This window comes from Ambystoma mexicanum, chromosome 5q (genome assembly GCF_040938575.1).
Source record: "Ambystoma mexicanum isolate Mex_15411 chromosome 5q, UKY_AmexF1_1, whole genome shotgun sequence".
Classification (NCBI taxonomy): Eukaryota; Metazoa; Chordata; class Amphibia; order Caudata; family Ambystomatidae; genus Ambystoma; species Ambystoma mexicanum.
The window spans coordinates 929,496,771-929,514,710 of NC_090933.1; the positions used below are offsets into that span (position 1 = coordinate 929,496,771).

At 46.0% G+C, this 17,940-nt stretch overlaps 1 protein-coding gene across 1 annotated transcript in view; it reads right to left on the minus strand.

Moving 5' to 3' along the window:
- YWHAZ (tyrosine 3-monooxygenase/tryptophan 5-monooxygenase activation protein zeta) overlaps nucleotides 1-17,940 on the minus strand; it is a 122,498-nt gene that overhangs the window by 43,974 nt on the left and 60,584 nt on the right. The window contains exons 4-5 of the mRNA XM_069621446.1: nucleotides 5,486-5,649; nucleotides 5,312-5,407 (exon numbers count right to left, since the gene is read on the minus strand). Coding sequence (XP_069477547.1) covers nucleotides 5,312-5,407; nucleotides 5,486-5,649 — 260 coding nt within the window. The remainder of the gene's footprint in view (nucleotides 1-5,311; nucleotides 5,408-5,485; nucleotides 5,650-17,940) is intronic.

Sequence of the window (17,940 nt, forward strand, 5' to 3'; positions counted from 1 at the left end):
AAGGCATAACCAGCTCAGGTGACTGCCCAACACGTCCGACAGGTCTTTGAAAAGCCACTGAGACTGCCAAACTCTTGTTGAATGAGCGCAGTCTTTCAGAAACCGGGAGACCAGAACGCGTGAGAAACAAAATCAACAGATGGTAGTCTTTTGTCTAGTAACAAGACAGCCAAATATTATTGCATATTGCCGGAAAGCCAACTATAAAATTATTTCCACATTGAGATTGCTGGTAATCATAAAGAACCGCATGAACGAAGTAACGCACAGTCCAGAGAATGAGCTTTCCTTATGGAAGAGATGGCCCGAAGTTCGCTTACTCTCCCTGAAGAAGTTACGGCCACTAAAAAAGGAAGCATTCCAAGTTCAGTGGTCCATGTTGCCAGATGCCAAAGGTTCAAATGGCATAATGGCTGCCACATTAAGGTCCCACTGATGAACGCTTTTGGAGGGCAAGAGGAAGCCCCTGCAATGGTCTTGCTGATGTCATTCTTCAGAGAGTTTCCTCTGATGAATAAAGTTATGCAGGTGTAACAACCCTGATCTATATGGGTCAATTTATTCAGAAAGGATGGGTTGTGGGGATGCCCCTACCTGGAATAAGCCAACAAGCACGTGCCAATTGATGGATGTTTAACATGCATAGGACAGCAAGATTAACATATATAGATAGTGGCTGCCAATCATAGCTCTAATGCATTCATTGTTTACGTACTGTATACACGTATACAGACACACCCACATTTTACGTGGGGATTGTAACTGAAAGCTCCTTCAGATCCCCTGGAGGTGTTAATCACATATGGTTTGGTCACACAATGGCACACGTCTTAATATTCTGGAAGGTTCTAGAAAACATTAATCTGGGAGACAAGGAGAGAGAAAAAGGTGACAAAGCGTTACTACTGGTCTCGCGTTTTTAGCATGCCCTCTTCAGGTTGGCTCCCTGAGCCATGATTTTGCCTTTAAAATTTAATAGGAATATTTCATAGGATTTCTTAAGTACTTATTGATGTTGGATCAGGTAGTGAGGCATTTTCCCAATTGTATTGGGGTTGGCTCTGCACACAGAGTCCTAAATGGAGACTACCAGATGTCAGGTTTCCTCTAATATTCCGTTTTTATTTCTGTTTGGGTTAGAGGTTTTATGCTATAGTAGGTTTGGCCTTGACTTTAATACAGATTCTTGGCTCTGTCCCAAGGCAAGATGGAGCTTTACAATAGAAGCTTTGATTGGCTAAGAGATCTGCAGGACAACAATGAACATTCTAAACTGTCACTCTCTGCCTTTCATCGTCGTACCCCCAGCTGAGAGGACGTGTTTGTAGCTGCTCCTGCTTTAGTCTTGGGCCTAGTGGATTTGAACTTTCAAATCCAGGCAGTCGAGCGGCTACTTATTTGGGGTTGTTTCAGGAGAGTATCCAGGTTCACAGGAGATTTTTCGGAAGTTCTTTTGGAAATAACATTAAGCTAAGTGACTATTTGGATATGTAAATCTGTTGCTCAAATTAGTGACATTGGAGAAAGTTAATGTAATTTCATAAGTAGAACTGTGTTCAACGTTTAATTCTTAAACGCGCGCGAGCTACGGAAGACTGTTACGTATGACCTACAGCGGGGGTGTCCATAGCGCGTGTATTCATTGCGCGTGTAAGAGAAAAGACTGCTACGTGATTTCTACAGCACGTGTTTTCATAGCACGTGTGTTTTTAGCGCGTGATTTTTTCCCTGCGTGTATTTTCTTCAGCGCGAGTTCTGCACGTGTACATTTTTGCACGTGTGTGCAAAAAGGTTTCTACGAACTTTGGACAAGTTTGCAAGCTCTTAAAAGAGACTATGTACTTTATTTTCACGTGTGTTGGTTTAAAATTCATTTTTAAAGAAACAGGATTCATTTAAGCCCATCATAACTGGAACAATATGCAGTTTTTTTAAAGGCAAGAGTCAAGGTTCTTAAGGCTACATAACTCAAAGGAGTTGCTGTTATCTTAAAGACCTTCAAAGCAAAATAAAGGTAGAAAGATTTTATCAGCAATTACTCCACTCCAAGATCCTTAAAGAGTAGAACCAGGTACGATTCTTACATTTTAGTTAAGGATACAGAGTTTTCAAAATCAAAAAGGTTAGTTAAGTAATTTGAGGATTTTGTGTTTTTTTTATGTATTCACTGCAGGTTCTGTTCAGCCATTCTAGACGTCACCAGCCTGGTGTTTATGTTATCCACTTCCCCCTTTCCCTTTGGGGTGTAGTTAACAGAGCCGAGTATAATCTGGTTCTGAGGATTACATTTCAGGGCGATTGTCGGGGGTTCAGCAGCTTCCGCGGACACAGGATTTCCCTCAGCCTGATACCAGTCCACCATTTTCCCAGCATAGGTATTTTTTTTTCTCCTCCTCTCACCACCACGGCTGAAAACGTTAGGGGTGTGTCGCTGTAGTCAGCACCCATCACCGCCAGGGCTCTACTAAAAAATGTTTTAAAAAAATAAAACTGCAACCCCTCACTGGTGCCACCACCTAACCCTGCAGGCCTAGCTGAAAACTGCATCATAATTCAGTCCTAGGCGCTACAACACCATGTCTTCTGGGGTGCTCGTGGAGGCCTGTCCTCTACACTAGTGAGTGGATTCAACATGTTAAGAAGCAGCGTAGGGCATACAGCTACAGCTCCCATCCAGTAAGTGCGGTTCCGAAAACGTATTAATCTCGTCTGTTCAAAACCATTGGGCACAACAAAGATATAGAACTAAAGGGGTACCAGCGCCGCCCTCCAACGCAAGAGCTCCTTAGAGATGTTGCGACTATTTGTAGAAATAAAGCGCAGTATATCAGTTGTATTACAGACTAAATCCAGAGGTATTTAGTCACCTTCGGTTGCCTTAATACTTACAGTTGAAGCCTTTTTAGAGCATATTGGTGGGATATCCTCATTTCAGTTTCCAGCTTGGGATGGAGATTAGTTTGGTTCATCTAAACTGAATATTGGAGCATTACCTAAATCGTTAATGTTTCCAACAAAAGTGTCATACATCATTGACAGTGATGTTACGGTTTTACATCATTGTGAACATTTACTTCTAGAACTCCTTTCGGGAGTGTACTGGCATATCAGTACTGCTGAGATTAACCATTTGGGCCGGCAGGATAGCTCAGGGGCAATGTGTGCCTTGCAACACAGGTTTGAATCCTGGTCTCATGCTTAGAAACTGGTCTTCGGTATTAAACCGGTTAAAAGAACAATTATAATCTCATTTATATGAGGGAATATTAAAAACAGCATGCTACACATTAATTTAGCCATCATAAAGTTTAAAACAAAGGATGTTTTACTATTTTTTTTCATCCAGCAAACAGTTCATAGATACATATGGCTGCAACCTAAAGTTGTATTTAATGTAATAGTTGCGTCCACCTCCAGCAGGCAGCTCCCATCTAGCTCTGTTGACTCAGCCATAAGGACAGCGGAATAGTCACAAAAGTATCCCCCCCCCCCCCCATCAAGCTCCTTTAGCGTCAAACTATGACGGATTGTTTCCGCCTTATTTTATGCCCGATGTAGAATATTTAACCATCATATGTACATTTGTGTGGCCAATATACAGATTTCCTTTTTAATACATTGGATTATATAGGCCCAGTGTTATCCCATATACAGGAGCTTGTACGTGAATGCATTTCTGGTCATGCAAGCATTCATATGTAAAACATCTGGGTCATCCCTCTCTGGAGGGGACAAACAGTTTTGCAAGTTATTTAGAGGAATTCGTGTTTAGATGTCTGCTCTTTAACTTAAGACTGTATTGTTGTGACACAATTTGTTTTCCTGGTATCTGGGAATTCCTGCAGTGATATGCAGGTTAATAGTGCTGGAACCTTCCCTCCCATATAGGGCTTTGAAGCACAAATAACTACAAGACTAACCTAAATACCAATATAGAATAGTAAAATGGAGAAAGCATTGTCCAATGAAGCCTTAAGAGGATTTATGTGACTGGGAAATGCCCACCGGCACAACATGAACCTCTTGCTCCCACTGACTCCTTGAGGAATCCTTCCATGGTGCACACACATGACAGATGCTTGCTTCAGAGTTCCTCCAGTTGGCCATAACTAGTTCTTCAGGAACCAGATGCAGCATTGTAAGGCAAGAGTGAAGCACTACCTGACCTCCACCCCCCCAAAGTAAGAGGCCCCAAGACCTGCATTAATTGAAATACTCACTTTGAAAGCAGGAACCACATCTGCCGGGGCCACCAACCAAGGCTGCAATTGCAGAAGGGGTAGTCTGTTGAAAGAAGAAAGGGAGGGGCCACAAACAGTCCTCCCAAACCAGTCCAGGCTGAGGCGTCGCAAGAAGTCGCCCCCCCCCCTCCACCCCGACTAGAGGCATACTCCAGAGACTGCTGTTGCAAAAACTATTAGGAATCCCCATTTCTGAGAGAACAGAATGACAGACTGGTTAAACTTTCACCAGCGTGTGGCATGAAAGTGTGCTCTGGGCGTCAGCCTCTCTCCCACTAGAGGATGCTACAAGGAAAATGTGGTTCAGAAAGCACCATTCCCAAAGCAGACAGGTTACAAGTTGGGTGCCAAGAGCAGGGGGTGCGGGGCGGATTTCATTCCCCCTCCACTTTAAATACGACATAGCTGAGGTTTGTCACCATTGTTAACAGTGGTCCTACATTCAAGCTGTAATGCTTAGGCATCCTAAAGTGCCATTTTCGTTCGTTGCCAGTGTAAGTTTAAATATAGGTCTGGTCGTACAGCTGATTAGTAAATTAGAGCACAGTGACTGCATTAAAGTGGGAGATTGTCAGCCACAGAACTAAAAAAGTAAAGACTTGGGAGAACAAGTCAGAGCGGATATGACCATGCCAGACTGACAGAAAATAAAGAAAAATGTGCTTTCAAATGGAATTCCCTGGTCTTTTTCAGGCATTGGGCACAATACCACTTTCTTCAGTGGCAATCTTCACAAAGCATAAGATGTTTACAGTGGACACTGGGAACAAACGGTTAAAAAATACACACAAAAAATAGGAGCCGTTAACCGCAAACAATATTAATGTAAGAGAACGTGATAAGCACTCAGACCATTAAGGGAGAGCAGGACTGGCGGCTGCAAAGCTAGCGGCTGGTGGTATGTGCTGGGCTGCACATTTCTGCCTAAGCATCTTGCTGTGCAAAAATGTCCTGTCCCCGCCCTAGTTTGGGCTGATATCCCAAACGTACGATAGAAAATGAACTATTACACAGCTGGTTTCTAGAAACAAATGCATAAATTAGCATGCAGTGCACTATGACCAACTCACCGTTAAATTGTCTCTTAGTAATTGCATTATTAATGTGCTGTCTTTGTAGGACTCTTCACTTAATGTATCAAGTTCAGCAATTGCTTCATCGAATGCCTGAAAAATATGTTTTAAAAAAGTTAACCAAGATCCAACATCAAAAAAGAAAACTAAACAAAAAGTTAACGTACTTACAGTCTTTGCAAGAGTACATGCTTTTTCTGGACTGTTTTGTATCTCGTAATAAAACACAGAAAAGTTAAGTGCCAGGCCCAGTCTGATCGGATGCGTCGGTTGCATATCTTTTTTGCTGATATCAAAAGCCTCTTGATACGCTTGCTGCGATTTGGCCACAGTAACTAGAAGCAAAACAAAACGAGAATGTCAAATATGAAAATAGAAGTACCATAAGCACAAAACATTTGATAAATAATGCATGGACAACAAGGCCATAGACAGGGTTGGGGCACACTGGGAGGATAAGGCTGCACAATATACATGGCCACATCCAAAGCAAAAGTGTTAAATTGAGGTTAACTGGATCAGAATTAGCGGCAGACTGCGCATCAGGAGAAACCGACACCAGTCACCCTAATGCATTTGGCATGCAAAAAGGGAATTATTGCTGCCTTGCGACCTGACCCACTCCGCCGCAACAAACTTCTAATCCGAGCAGCATCACCAGCTCCCAAGATCCCAACATATTTCTACCACATGCAAGGCTGCACTACAACAAAGGCTGCCAGAATGCATAGGAGTTCAGGGAGCGCAAAGATAGCACCTGAATCACTTTAAAATCAAGAACGTGCAGGATGTAAAGAGGATTGTGGAGTAGGGTGGAGGATGGCAGCCGAGGTATGCACCATGTTCATGGAAAGAGGTTGTCTGCATAAGGCAAGTGATCTAAACCTCCGCTTTAAAAAACATTTTTTTTTAAAATTAAGTCTTTTGAAAAGACAAGAGACCATCCACATGGAAAAAGCGTTAGCAACTTTATTACCAAGAAAGTCTGCATGTGACAAACATGCCTGGGATTGCTTGTGTGGAACTGGCCTAGCAGTTCAGGCAGGGCTGGTCCCATTGTGACAGTACCTGGGTATGGCTGGGCCCCTATTGCAATGGCGCAAACAGGCTAAAAACAGGTGTAGAAGGCTAACCAGAGCAGTGCCAGTGGTTCAGATTAATACAAACCTTCCATTTGGTTCAACTATGTGACAAACGTTTGAGGTCAGATTGACTCCAGGGCACTTCTGTGCTCTATCTGGTGCACCATGATGAACAAGCAGAATGATGAACGCTCAGTGGCAGCCATTTTGCAGAGTGCAAGTTGAGAGAAGAGCTGTTAAGGGTCTTTAAAGAGCTCATTTAGTTTAACGCTACGATGGTTGGTCTTTTGTTGGAAGCCCTCTCAAAAGGGCTGCAAAATAACCCCACTTAAGGGTAAGCCAGGGTTGTAGCCAAAAGAAATTTAAAGGAGTAGCTACGGCAGTCTTGTCAGGCTTCGCTCAATAGAGAGAAGACTGGTGGACATGTACACTTCGCACCAAATATGCAACTTAAAAAGTACATGACATTTACATATTACTTTGCTAAAGTGACTAGAAGAACAAGTTACTTAACCGATGGCAACGTTCTTTCGACTGGATGTTCCTCCCACGTATTCCTCATCTTTTGATAGACTCCCAAAGCAGTGTCAGATTTGGAGGAAGGAGCATTTTAGATGAGTTTTTAAGATTCATCAAGGACAGAGTGCAAGACTGCCTTCCCAAATCCTACTTCCTGGCATGAGGACGAATCCAGACAGTAATGTTTTGTAAAAGTGTGAAAGGAAGACCATATGGCTGCCGCACAAATACCACCAGCACCACTGTAAAGAAAAGTCGTTGCCATGCCCCTTGTAGAATGGAACCCCAAGGCCTTCTGCGCATCAGCCATCTGGAGCATTCCGTAATGCCCAATATAAGCCATCTTGATAAAGTTTTATGACTGCAAGTCCCAACGTGTGACCTGTATTCTGCAAAACGTTATGGTATGTGGCAGTACTTCAATGGAGGCAGCCAGTAAAAATGAAGCGCAGATGGGAACAGCAAATTTAAACATGACATTTTCAGTCGGGTCAGTGTAGATAAATGTAAATCGAGAAAGCTAATTTAGTGCAAGTGAAGGCACAGGGAGTTATAAATGAATTCACCATCTGTGTAGTTTTGCATTAAACTAACCCAGATCAACTAACTATTCCCCATTAAATAATATCCCAGTAATAGTAATGTTCCTTTATCAATGACATGCAAAGACTAGATGGAAAATTCTGTTTTTCGTTCTTTGGAAGTAAACGTGCATGCAAAATGAATGGGCTGTCTTTACCATTAAAAGAGATTATTGTTCTTGCAGGGAATAAATAAAATTATACATTTAAGCTCTCATGGGGTGATTGGACAGAATGCTATGGGTCTGGAAGTTCACTGGCGTGACAGAAAATGTCAGAAAAAAGGGCTAGTCCTGACAAGGGCCAGGCATAAGTGTAGGTGACAGAAAGGGTGTTTTTTGCTGATGGCTGTCTGGAAAAGAGTGAGAAAGAGGGGAGAACCGAGCTGTGTCGATGTATTGGTAAGAACAAACAAATGTGTTATTGTGAACTGAAATTATGTTTTATTGCACCTACCGTTATTTTAACACATGTATGAAAATGTTAAAAAAGCTGAACTGGTGGGATTTTTAATTGGGTCTCTGGTGATTATTTTTAAATGAGGCGAGGTAACCAGGAAGTGCTTTAGTGCATTTACCGCTGGTGGTAGAGTAAAAAAAATAAGTTAGAGAACAGAAAAGCAAGCTAGAAAGCCAGCGGTACATGTGGGAGTGTGTTCAGCTGTGCATGCTGAAAGCTGAACAGAACCGTTAATACTGGTAGGTTGATTTCGTATATAAGTCAACAGCAGAACGCATGGTAATATTTGGTTCCTACTAAATGTGTAAGGTCCAGTAATATATACTTAGTCAACCCTAAACCAGAATACCAACATAAAAAGGGGGAGGAATATGCTCACCACTTTTATACCATGATACTTTACCGCCAATTTACCACGAAACTAAAATATCACCTACGTTATGTAATAGCCCTATGACAAAAACCCAAACAAAAAGTTGGTAATCTTGCCGGAACTTCCTAGAGATAAAGCCAAGTGCTCATCTTGGATCATGCCAATGTAGTATTTCCTTATCCTTATCCGGATATGTCCGAGTGTGTGGAGATAAGGTGGTAACAATTTTCTGGGCTAAATGAAAGTCAGATACATTTTTGAGCAGAGAAGTGGACTCAAGTACCTTGTCCTTGAAGAAGGCAGTATATGGAGGCTTACAAGATGTGGCCCGATGTTCGCACAACAAAGAATGGTCCCAAAGATTAGCACATTAGGACAAAAATGGAGTGGCTCTAAGGAGCGCACACGACATTTTATAACAAGATAAGGATCCCAAATGGAACCTGAAACTGAGATGGAGGGAACACGTTAGTAGTGGAGTCCCTTTAGAAAGGGAATGACAAGTATTATCTTGAAGTAAGACACCTCTTCCAGTGTGTGCTTGAAGATTGAAAGTGCCGCCAAGTATCGTATGGTCCCAATCTGGAACCCCAGATTGCCCAAATTAACCATAGGTTTACTGCACCGAAAAGGGTCCACATTCTCTTCTCTGCACCAGCTGCAGAATTTATTCCGACAGCAGTGGTACAAGGATTTTGTTGCTGGCCTTTTGGCAGAAAGCAAAATCTCCATCAAGTAATCCGAGGACCCAAATCCTTATATCTTCAGGGCCCTGAAGTGTGTGGCTGAATAGGGCTTCAGAAGCTATTCAGCCACACACTTCAGGACCCAACAGGCCTGCCCACTTACGCCTTGAGAAAGACCCTAGGTCGAAACACGTGTTGGCTATTCTTGGCATGCAAATGGCATATAATTAATATGCAACTAACAAAAGTTTGCCTGCCCAACTTGGGCAGTGGCTGCGATTTGACCAACGCTACATTATATTCGACCAACCTAAACCTCCAACTGTGTCCAGCAGTTACTGGAAAGTCATGCAAGGGTACTACAATACCACTTGGCAACCCCACCACACCCAGCACCATTGCAACAGAGGTTGCAAACCCAACTCTCTACCTAAAAGAGAAGACGTACCTAAACTTCAAAATGCTGTACACAAAAATTGTTAAATTAACACTATTACTGGTTTTATCTGGGCCCCAGTTCACTCTTTGGAAAACCTCATTGTTGCTACTCCTTTCTCAACATATCCAAGGATAAATAAGTAATTTGAGGTATTGCCTAAAGTCAGCCTGCCAGAGGGACTCCACTGACAGGAAGAAGAAAATAAATAAAAACAAAATATCCAGATAAATACCCACTTTCAGTTCAGTTTATACATTTGTAAAGCACACTAAGCCCTCAGGCATCAAGACGCTGTTGCATACATGTTACTTGCGCTGACTCCAGTTTAACTTTAAGCACTGTAAGCACTGCAAGGCTTGAAGTATCAAGTCAGGTGGGTTACAAGCAAAATCATACACAGCGCAAGTCTGGGAGGTGCCAGATTTGGTGGAGGCTGGTCAGGTAGGGAATAGTTTCTTACCTGTAACTCCATTTCTCCAGCATTGGTATCTTTCATGGATTCACATGCTTAGAATATTCCCCGTCGTCAGACTGGGACCCCTCGGTACACATATATAGCCTTTTCCTATAGGAAAACTTCCTACACTTGTGTGTCCTATCTACGTCCTTTTGGGGCCCGCATATGCATGCCCCGTAGGACGTCGCGGTATAAAAGCCCCGCCCCGCGGCTCCCTTCAGATTTCGGCCCCTCCAAAGTAGGAAGGGTTAAACCTATCAAGCATATACATTGCATCCTGGGGAGGCTGGCGGGCGCAGGTGAATCCATGAAAGATACCGATGCTGGAGAAATGGAGTTACAGGTAAGAAACTATTCCCTTCTCCAGCATTGGATCTTTCATGGATTCATATGCTTGGAATAGATTGTATAGCAGTAAACTGGAAGACGGTGGTGAGAAAGCAATGCAACATACATCCACAAAAAATACATAATGCATAGGCACACAAGAAATAAGTTTACCCATATACCTGTACCTCCATAAAGCATACGGTTACCAACAGGTAGAAAAGACTCTCCACAGTGCAGAGCTTACCTTACCTTACTGAAACAGATGGCGCAGGACTGCTCTTCCCATCTGCACCTCGTCCGCATGCTGCCTCGCAAGGCAGTAATGGCGGGTAAACGTGTGGGACACCGACCATGCCGCAGCCCGGCATATGTCCGTTAGCGGAATTCCTGCCCATAATGCTGCTGAAGAGGACATTGATCTTGTAGAATGGGCTCTAGGATGCCCTTGCAGAGGCCTTCCGGCCTTGGAGTGACAAAACGCAATCGTCGACGAGACCCACCGAGCCAGTCCTTGCTTAGAAATTGCATTTCCTCTCATCGACGGACCATACGCGATGAACAGTTGTCGAGTAGACCAGAGTTCTTGTGTACGATGTAGGAAAAATTTTAAGGCCCTCTTAACGTCCAAGGTATGAAGAGCTTTTTCCGCTGCCGATGATGGGGGGGTCGCGAAAAAAGTAGGGAGGACAATGGACAAGTGTTTGTGATACACTGTAGGAACTTTTAGAACGAAAGTAGGATTAGTTGCCAGAACCACCTCGTCTTTAAAGAATCTTAGGTATGGAGGGTCTACGAACAACGCTTGCAGTTCCGAGATTCTCCTAGCTGACGTGATGGCTATTAAGAACGCCAACTTCCACGATACGAATTTCATGGCCGAGGTGGCCATAGGCTCGAAGGGCGGTTTCATTAAGCCTGCCAGCACTATGTTGAGACTCCAGGTTGGTGGATAACGTTTTATTGGGGGAAAAGTTTGAAATAAACCCCTCATGAAGTGTTTCACTAACCTGTCGCTGAATAAAGGAGACGACTGTCTCTTCCTCGTGAACCTAGAGATGGCCGCCAGGTGCACCTTTATCGATGTGAAAGATAAACCCCCCCTCTGCCAAGTGAAGCAGGTAAGGCAGAACTTGCTCCGGAGTCACCCTTAACGGGTGTAGTCCTCGACACCACTCACAGAACCTTCGCCACTTATAGTTGTACGATTTGTTGGTAGAAGGGGCCCGAGCCGCTTGCAGAATTTTTTGGCAATCCTCCGAAACATCTAAGGTACCAAATTCCGAAAAGTCAGGAGCCAGGCTGTGAGGTTGAGACTGTCCGGGTCGTGATGCCACACCGTACCTTTGTCCCGGGACAGTAGGTTTGGGACCCTCGGAAACGCTATTGGTTGTTCCAGCGACAAGTGAAGCAGGTCGGAAAACCACGGTTGCCTCGGCCAGTACGGTGCCACTAGAATTACCCGGCAACTGTACCTGCGTATCCACTGCACCGTCCTCCGTATGAGGGGGAACGGAGGAAAAGCGTAAAGGAACTTGTCCGTCCATGGAACCCTCCTGAGGCCATCTGCTTGCGAATTGCTCGCATTTCTTGTTTTCCTTCGTTGCGAAGACATCCAGTGGGGGGTGACCCCATTTCTCGAAAACTTGTGTCAGCTGAACTGTGTCCATTTCCCATTCGTGTATCTGGGCCATCCTTCTGCTGAGGGAATCCGCCTGCGAGTTCCTCACTCCCGGGAGATGGTGAGCCACGATGGATATCTCGTGCTTTAATGCCCAATGCCACACTTTCTGGGCCTCTATGGAAAGGGTCCTGGATCGAGTCCCCCTTGTTTTCTCACATAAAACAGGGCAGTCGTATTGTCCGTCAGCACTCATACTCTCGATCCCTTGATGTGTGGTAGGAACGCCTTCAAGGCCCATCGCACTGCTCTGAGCTCTAACACGTTGATGTATAGGAGTGGCTCCGTTTGAGACCAACGACCTTGCGTTTGAAGAATGCTCATGTGAGCTCCCCAGCCGGTTAGTGACGCATCTGTGACTATGGTTAGCTGGAACTCCGGCTCCTGTAGGGGTACACCACTGTTCAGGTTGTGGAAACTGCCACCACTGAAGAGTCCGAAGCAGTTTGTCGATTATCTTGTCTGACCACGATCCTTGGGCCTGTGTCCACCGGTCCGCCAGGAACTCCTGAACTGGCCTCACGAATAGGCGACAGTTGGCCACCAGATGGATGCAGGATGCCATGGCCCCTAGGACCGAAACGTATTTTCTCACTGACAGCTTGGTGTTTCGCCGTAGTCGACCCGCCAGTTTATTGAGTTTTGAGATTCTGTCAAGGGAAGGCTTCACTAGCCCCGACTGGGTTTCGAACTGTGCCCCCAGGAACACCAACGTTCTCGATGGCATCAACGAGGATTTTTCGAAGTTCATGGCGAATCCCAGCTGTTGTAGAAGCTGCATGGTGGCTTGCAAACTTGTGTTGGTCGACGCTGGGGAGGATCCCCTTACCAGCCAGTCGTCGAGATATGGGTATATATGGTGGCCCTGCCTTCTTAGCCAGGCCGCTACTGGGGCCAGGCATTTCGTGAACGTTCTGGGGGAGGTTTTGAGCCCAAAGGGAAGAACCGTGAACTAGTAGTGAGTCCGCCCTATCACAAACCTCAGGAACTTCCTGCGCTTCCGACACACTGAAATATGGAAGTACGCGTCCTGCAAATCCAGGGACGCCAGAAAATCCCCTTCTTGAACGGCTCGGATCACTTCCTGGAGCGTGAGCATTTTGAATTTTAGGCTCTAAGTTGAGATTGCGCAAGTCTAGAATGGGACGCCATTTTCCGTTTGGCTTTTTCACGACGAAGTATCTTGAGTAAACCCCTTGACCTTTGTGATGCTGGAACTAATTTTATCGCACCTTTTGCTAACGAGTAATACCTCCTGTTGCAGTACCCTCAGGTGGGATTGAGCGACGAACGCAGGTGGAATGTGCGGAGGTCTGCCCTTGAATTGTAGAGAATGTCCGTTCCTTATTGTGTCCAGCACCCATTGATCTGTCGTTATTCGTTCCCATTCGTCGACATAGGCTGATACTCTTCCTCCCAGAACGGTGTGTTGCTCGTCATTGCGGATTCTTTGTTTTGCTTCTCTCTCGACGACGGATAGGATGGTCTCTCCCTGGAGGTCTGGAAGTTCCGGCGTCGGTTTGCTGCTTGAGAAGCACGCCTGTATCCCTGGGAGGGGTACGCCGACCTACTGAAGGATCTGTCTCCTGACGCAGAGAATCTGGAATTACCTGAAGCCCCTCTAAAGGGACGAAAAGACTTGTAGCTTCGGCCACTCTGGAGGGCACCCAATGAACGTGTCAAGAGTCCTCTTTCATTCCCTTCAGGGCCTCATCTACTTTCTCTCCGAATAGAAGGTATCCCTCAAAGGGCATATCTAATACTTTGTATTGTACCTCCGGTCTGAAGTAGGTACATTAAAGCCATGACCGTCGTAACACGACCCCATTATTGACTTGCTTGAAGCCCGATTCAGCGAGGTCCAGCGCAATGTTTATTGCGTGATTGGAGGCTTCCTCAACCTCTCGGACGAGTAACATCGCTGCCTTCCTATGCTCTTCCGGAAGAGGATCCAGCAACGGAGCCAGCCTGTGCCACATTTCTCCGTCGTATCTGGCTACAATAGCCAGAGAGTTTGCAGCCTTTACTGCAGTTGCTCCCACAGATAGCACCTTTTTGCCGAAGGCATCCTGACGTCCCCGACGTCTTGCCTCGTTTTCAGGCAGAGTCGTGCACTTGTGCTGGGCCTTAGCTTTCCTCGCCGCTGCCACCACGAGTCAGGCGTTGGTTGGGAGGATAAGCACTTGGGGGTAGACTCTGGAGGCTTACATTTTTTCTCAAGGCAACCTTTTACCACCGGTTCCGAAAAGGGGTGACACATTGTCTGCAAACCCTCCTTCCACACATGATCTAGGATGGGTATTGAAAACACTGACCTTCTCTTACCCATGTGGTCGAAAAGAAAGCAGTCCTTTTTCTGTTGCTCCTGGGACAAACCGAATTCCTTACACGCCTTCTCCATCATAGACTGGAATGATGCAATATCATCCGGGGGGACGGCTGAGCCGGGCTCCTTGGGGTTTCTAGTTCCACCTCCGACTCCCAGGCTGGATCCCTGGAGGGGGATGAGGACATATCCGACATGGCTCCTCTGTCAGACTCTGAATCTGGCAGCTCACCTTCCTCTTGGGGTGCCGGTGGTGCTGAGACTGGCGTGCAAAAGTGAGTCGGTGGACGGGACGGGCCCGGCTCGTCGACGGGTGACTGTGGCATGTTTACCTGAGGTAGCCTCTGGTCCAACGACTTTAATAAAAACTGAAGCGTGGACAGAACCTCCAACGACAAAACAGATTGAGGATTGAGAAAAGGGGCAGACACCGGAACTCCGGATCCCCTCGTCGACGACTTGTCAACCACTCGTAGCCCGAGGTCTGCCGGGCCAGCTATTCCCCCGCTCTCGTCCTCTCCCGAAGACAACACTGCCTGTTCCTGCAGTAAAGTATCCGGAGGGAGCGGATCGAAAACTTCAGGCCTCTAGGCTTCCTGTAGAACCTCCGTCGACGAGACCAACGTTGTTGTCGGCGGGACGGTAGATACCATGTGCGTCAGTGGTAGGGAGGAGGCCGATGACTGGACCGCCGTCGACGGTGGCTTAGCAGGTGGTTTAGGCGGTCCCGCCTTTTCTGCACTTGGCCTGCTTTTACCCGACTCTCGACTCGTGGTCGATCTATGGTGATCGCCCGATGAGGATTTCGGCCTTTCCTCGTCATGCTTTGACGAAGATGACGATTTTCTCGTCGAATATTCTTTAGCTGAATGACTCCGAGATGACTTTCTCCGCCGGTCGAGATTTCTTTGCTGGTGGTTCCGACGATACAGCGCGGTGTGATGTTTTTGCCGATTGTGTGGAGCCTACCTCCGAAGGGGGGTATGCCCCCGCTCCATCATTCAACCATGCCACCAGCCGCCGATTTCGGTCTTTGAGAGTCTTTTGAGAAAACCCTTTGCACCGAATGATGAGGGTGGAGACAGTATATACAATCCATATGTCCATCCCCCCTCGTAAAATTTTTTCAAGCCGCACGTCGCGCACGGACGGACATGAAGGAAAAAAATTAACCTCAACTTCAAGTACACATCCATGTACAAAATAGTAAGACGACGCGAGGAGAGCCCACTACTTTGGAGACGGTTGAAATCTGAAGGGAGCCGTGGGGGCGGGGCTTTTATACCGTGACGTCCTACGGGCCCCAAAAGGACGTAGATAGGACACAAAAGATCCAATGCTGGAGAATGCAAGGTATGGTCAAGGGTGTGAAGTGGAGGGGAGCCATGGGAAGTGGTGGAAAGCACAGCAAAATTCTGCTAACATTTTTTTTTTAATTAAAAGTGACACATCATGGGCAAGCAGCAGTAGTTCGGTTAAAACTAGGCATGTACTAGTGCTAGCCAAAAAAGAACCAAAGCAGCGAAACAAACACGCAATTCCTGGAACACCAGAGAAGACCCAGAACGGCTCTAGGTTGAGTCCCAGCAAGGGGAGGATATAAGGAAAGCAGAATTTGCGCAAAAGTCAGCCAATGGCAATTCACAGGAAGGGGCATGCAATAATGCATGCTATCAGGCACTGGAAAGACTGCTCAGAGACAGTAGGAGAACACAGTAAAGTCAGGAATGAGGCACCAGGGTGCGGGTCTGCAACCTTTGGATCTCCAGATGTTTTGTACTACAATTTCCACAGCCCTAGCCAGCACAGTCCATGGGAGTTTCAGTCCAAAACATCCGCAGCCACAGGATACTGAAACCTGCCCTAGAGCCAGTAAACACCGCCCCCCCGGGCCCCCCCACCCACCCCAGAAGTTAACCAACCAGCCAGAGCAGGAGGAATGAGGAATCAGACTAAACTAGGAAGGATCCAGGAAAAAGTCTCAGGACCTCAGAAAACTGTGTTCAATTCCCTCGTCATCACCCGCCTGTGCCGCTTGCAAGCACCACCAAATATGCCTCCTGTTCCCCATCCCATAGATGGCTGGCTCATCTGCATCAAGCCTTTAGCTGTTAGTTATTTCTTGGGGTCCTTTAGCTAATCTCACCCTCAGAAGCTGAATCGAGTAACTGATGACGATGTGGGTACCTTGCATCAAATACCGCTGACAGCTGCCCCACACTCAGATCCTCTGGCTGAGACCATCAACCGGGGGAATCAAGGGGTCTTAAAGGATTGTCCCTACCAAATGTCTCTGGGTCGCTCCTGCAACAGTATCACTGGCACTGAAGGTGGTCACCCTGAAAGCCACCTTCTGCTGTACAACTGCTTAGATAGCTTCTTTCCTGGGCCCCCTCTTCATCAAGGGTCTTCCGTGGGTGTCTGCACCAAACCAAACTCCAGACACTGCTCTTAGGACACGAGCAGAAGTCAACTCCCACCAATGCCTGCCAGAAATCTGGACTACTAGACAAGCTAGTAAGTGTGCATTTTAGCAGTTTGCTACTGCTCATCGTTTCGTGCCCCCCCACCTTTCTGGGAAAAAACTTCCACTGAACTCTGCCTTTTCTTGTATAGAGATTGTATTTGTATGTAGTGTGGACTCATTAGGCATAAATGAGGTGTGTACTGTACCGGTTTACTACCCCCACCATCTCCCGAAGGTGAAGGCTGGTCTGCTCGGTCATGACCACCACTTGGAACGTGGTGTTCTTGAGGTAATCACTCGCTCCAGAAGATGCATCTAAAAAAACCGAACAAACGGTCGAAAGAAAACCTCTAACAAAGCAGCAATTTTAGGCCTGTCTCATGGTGCCTACAGAAAGAGCAGCATGCCCTCCCCCCTCCACCCTACTCTACCAAAATCCAAAAAGCACCTTGATCGAATGATATAATGCAACCCTCAGATGGCACCAGCCAACTCGGCAACACTTTTAGGGTGATCCATCACCATGGTAACATAATAGGATCAATGAGACCTACCAAAAGACAGCACACGAATGGTTACAGTGACAAGAGCCTGAATGAAAACCTGTTCATAAAATCAAAGTCGCAGGAAAAGCTGCCCGGAAAAAGTAAAGTTTAAGGGTTCCATAACAATGGAATTCTGCCCAACAATCTTTACATGGTGTGCCAACATATCCTGCTTAGAACCAATCCTAACTCACCTTCTCGATCATCAATCAACATCTGACTGAAGTTGATTGGCGACCGAGAAGGTGGGGTTCAGAGTTAAATAACTAGGATTGGTTCTAAGCAGGAGATGGAACGCCATTGGCTTAGACAAAGTATGCAAGCTGTGTCGCAAAGTGAAGATATGTTAGCAAGGTAAGCAACAGTTGCTCACTTTATGTGCAACATGCATTTAAAAATAGGTGCCAGGCTGCAACATTCTTCATTGACAAACACTTGACATGCCTCGATGTGTTTATTAAGTGAAATTACTAGATTTGTGATTAAGCCATTTTAATTCTGCGAGACTTGTGCAGCCTGAGGCCGGAAGTTGTGTTACAACACAGTAGAAATAAAAAAAAAACACGAATATGCAGGGGGGGGGGGGCACAGCTGGGTGGCAGTTGTGAAGATGGGAGTGCCCGAATCACCATGAATGCTAGGCTATTCAGTCTTCTCACCCGAGTAGGCTCACAGGGACTAATG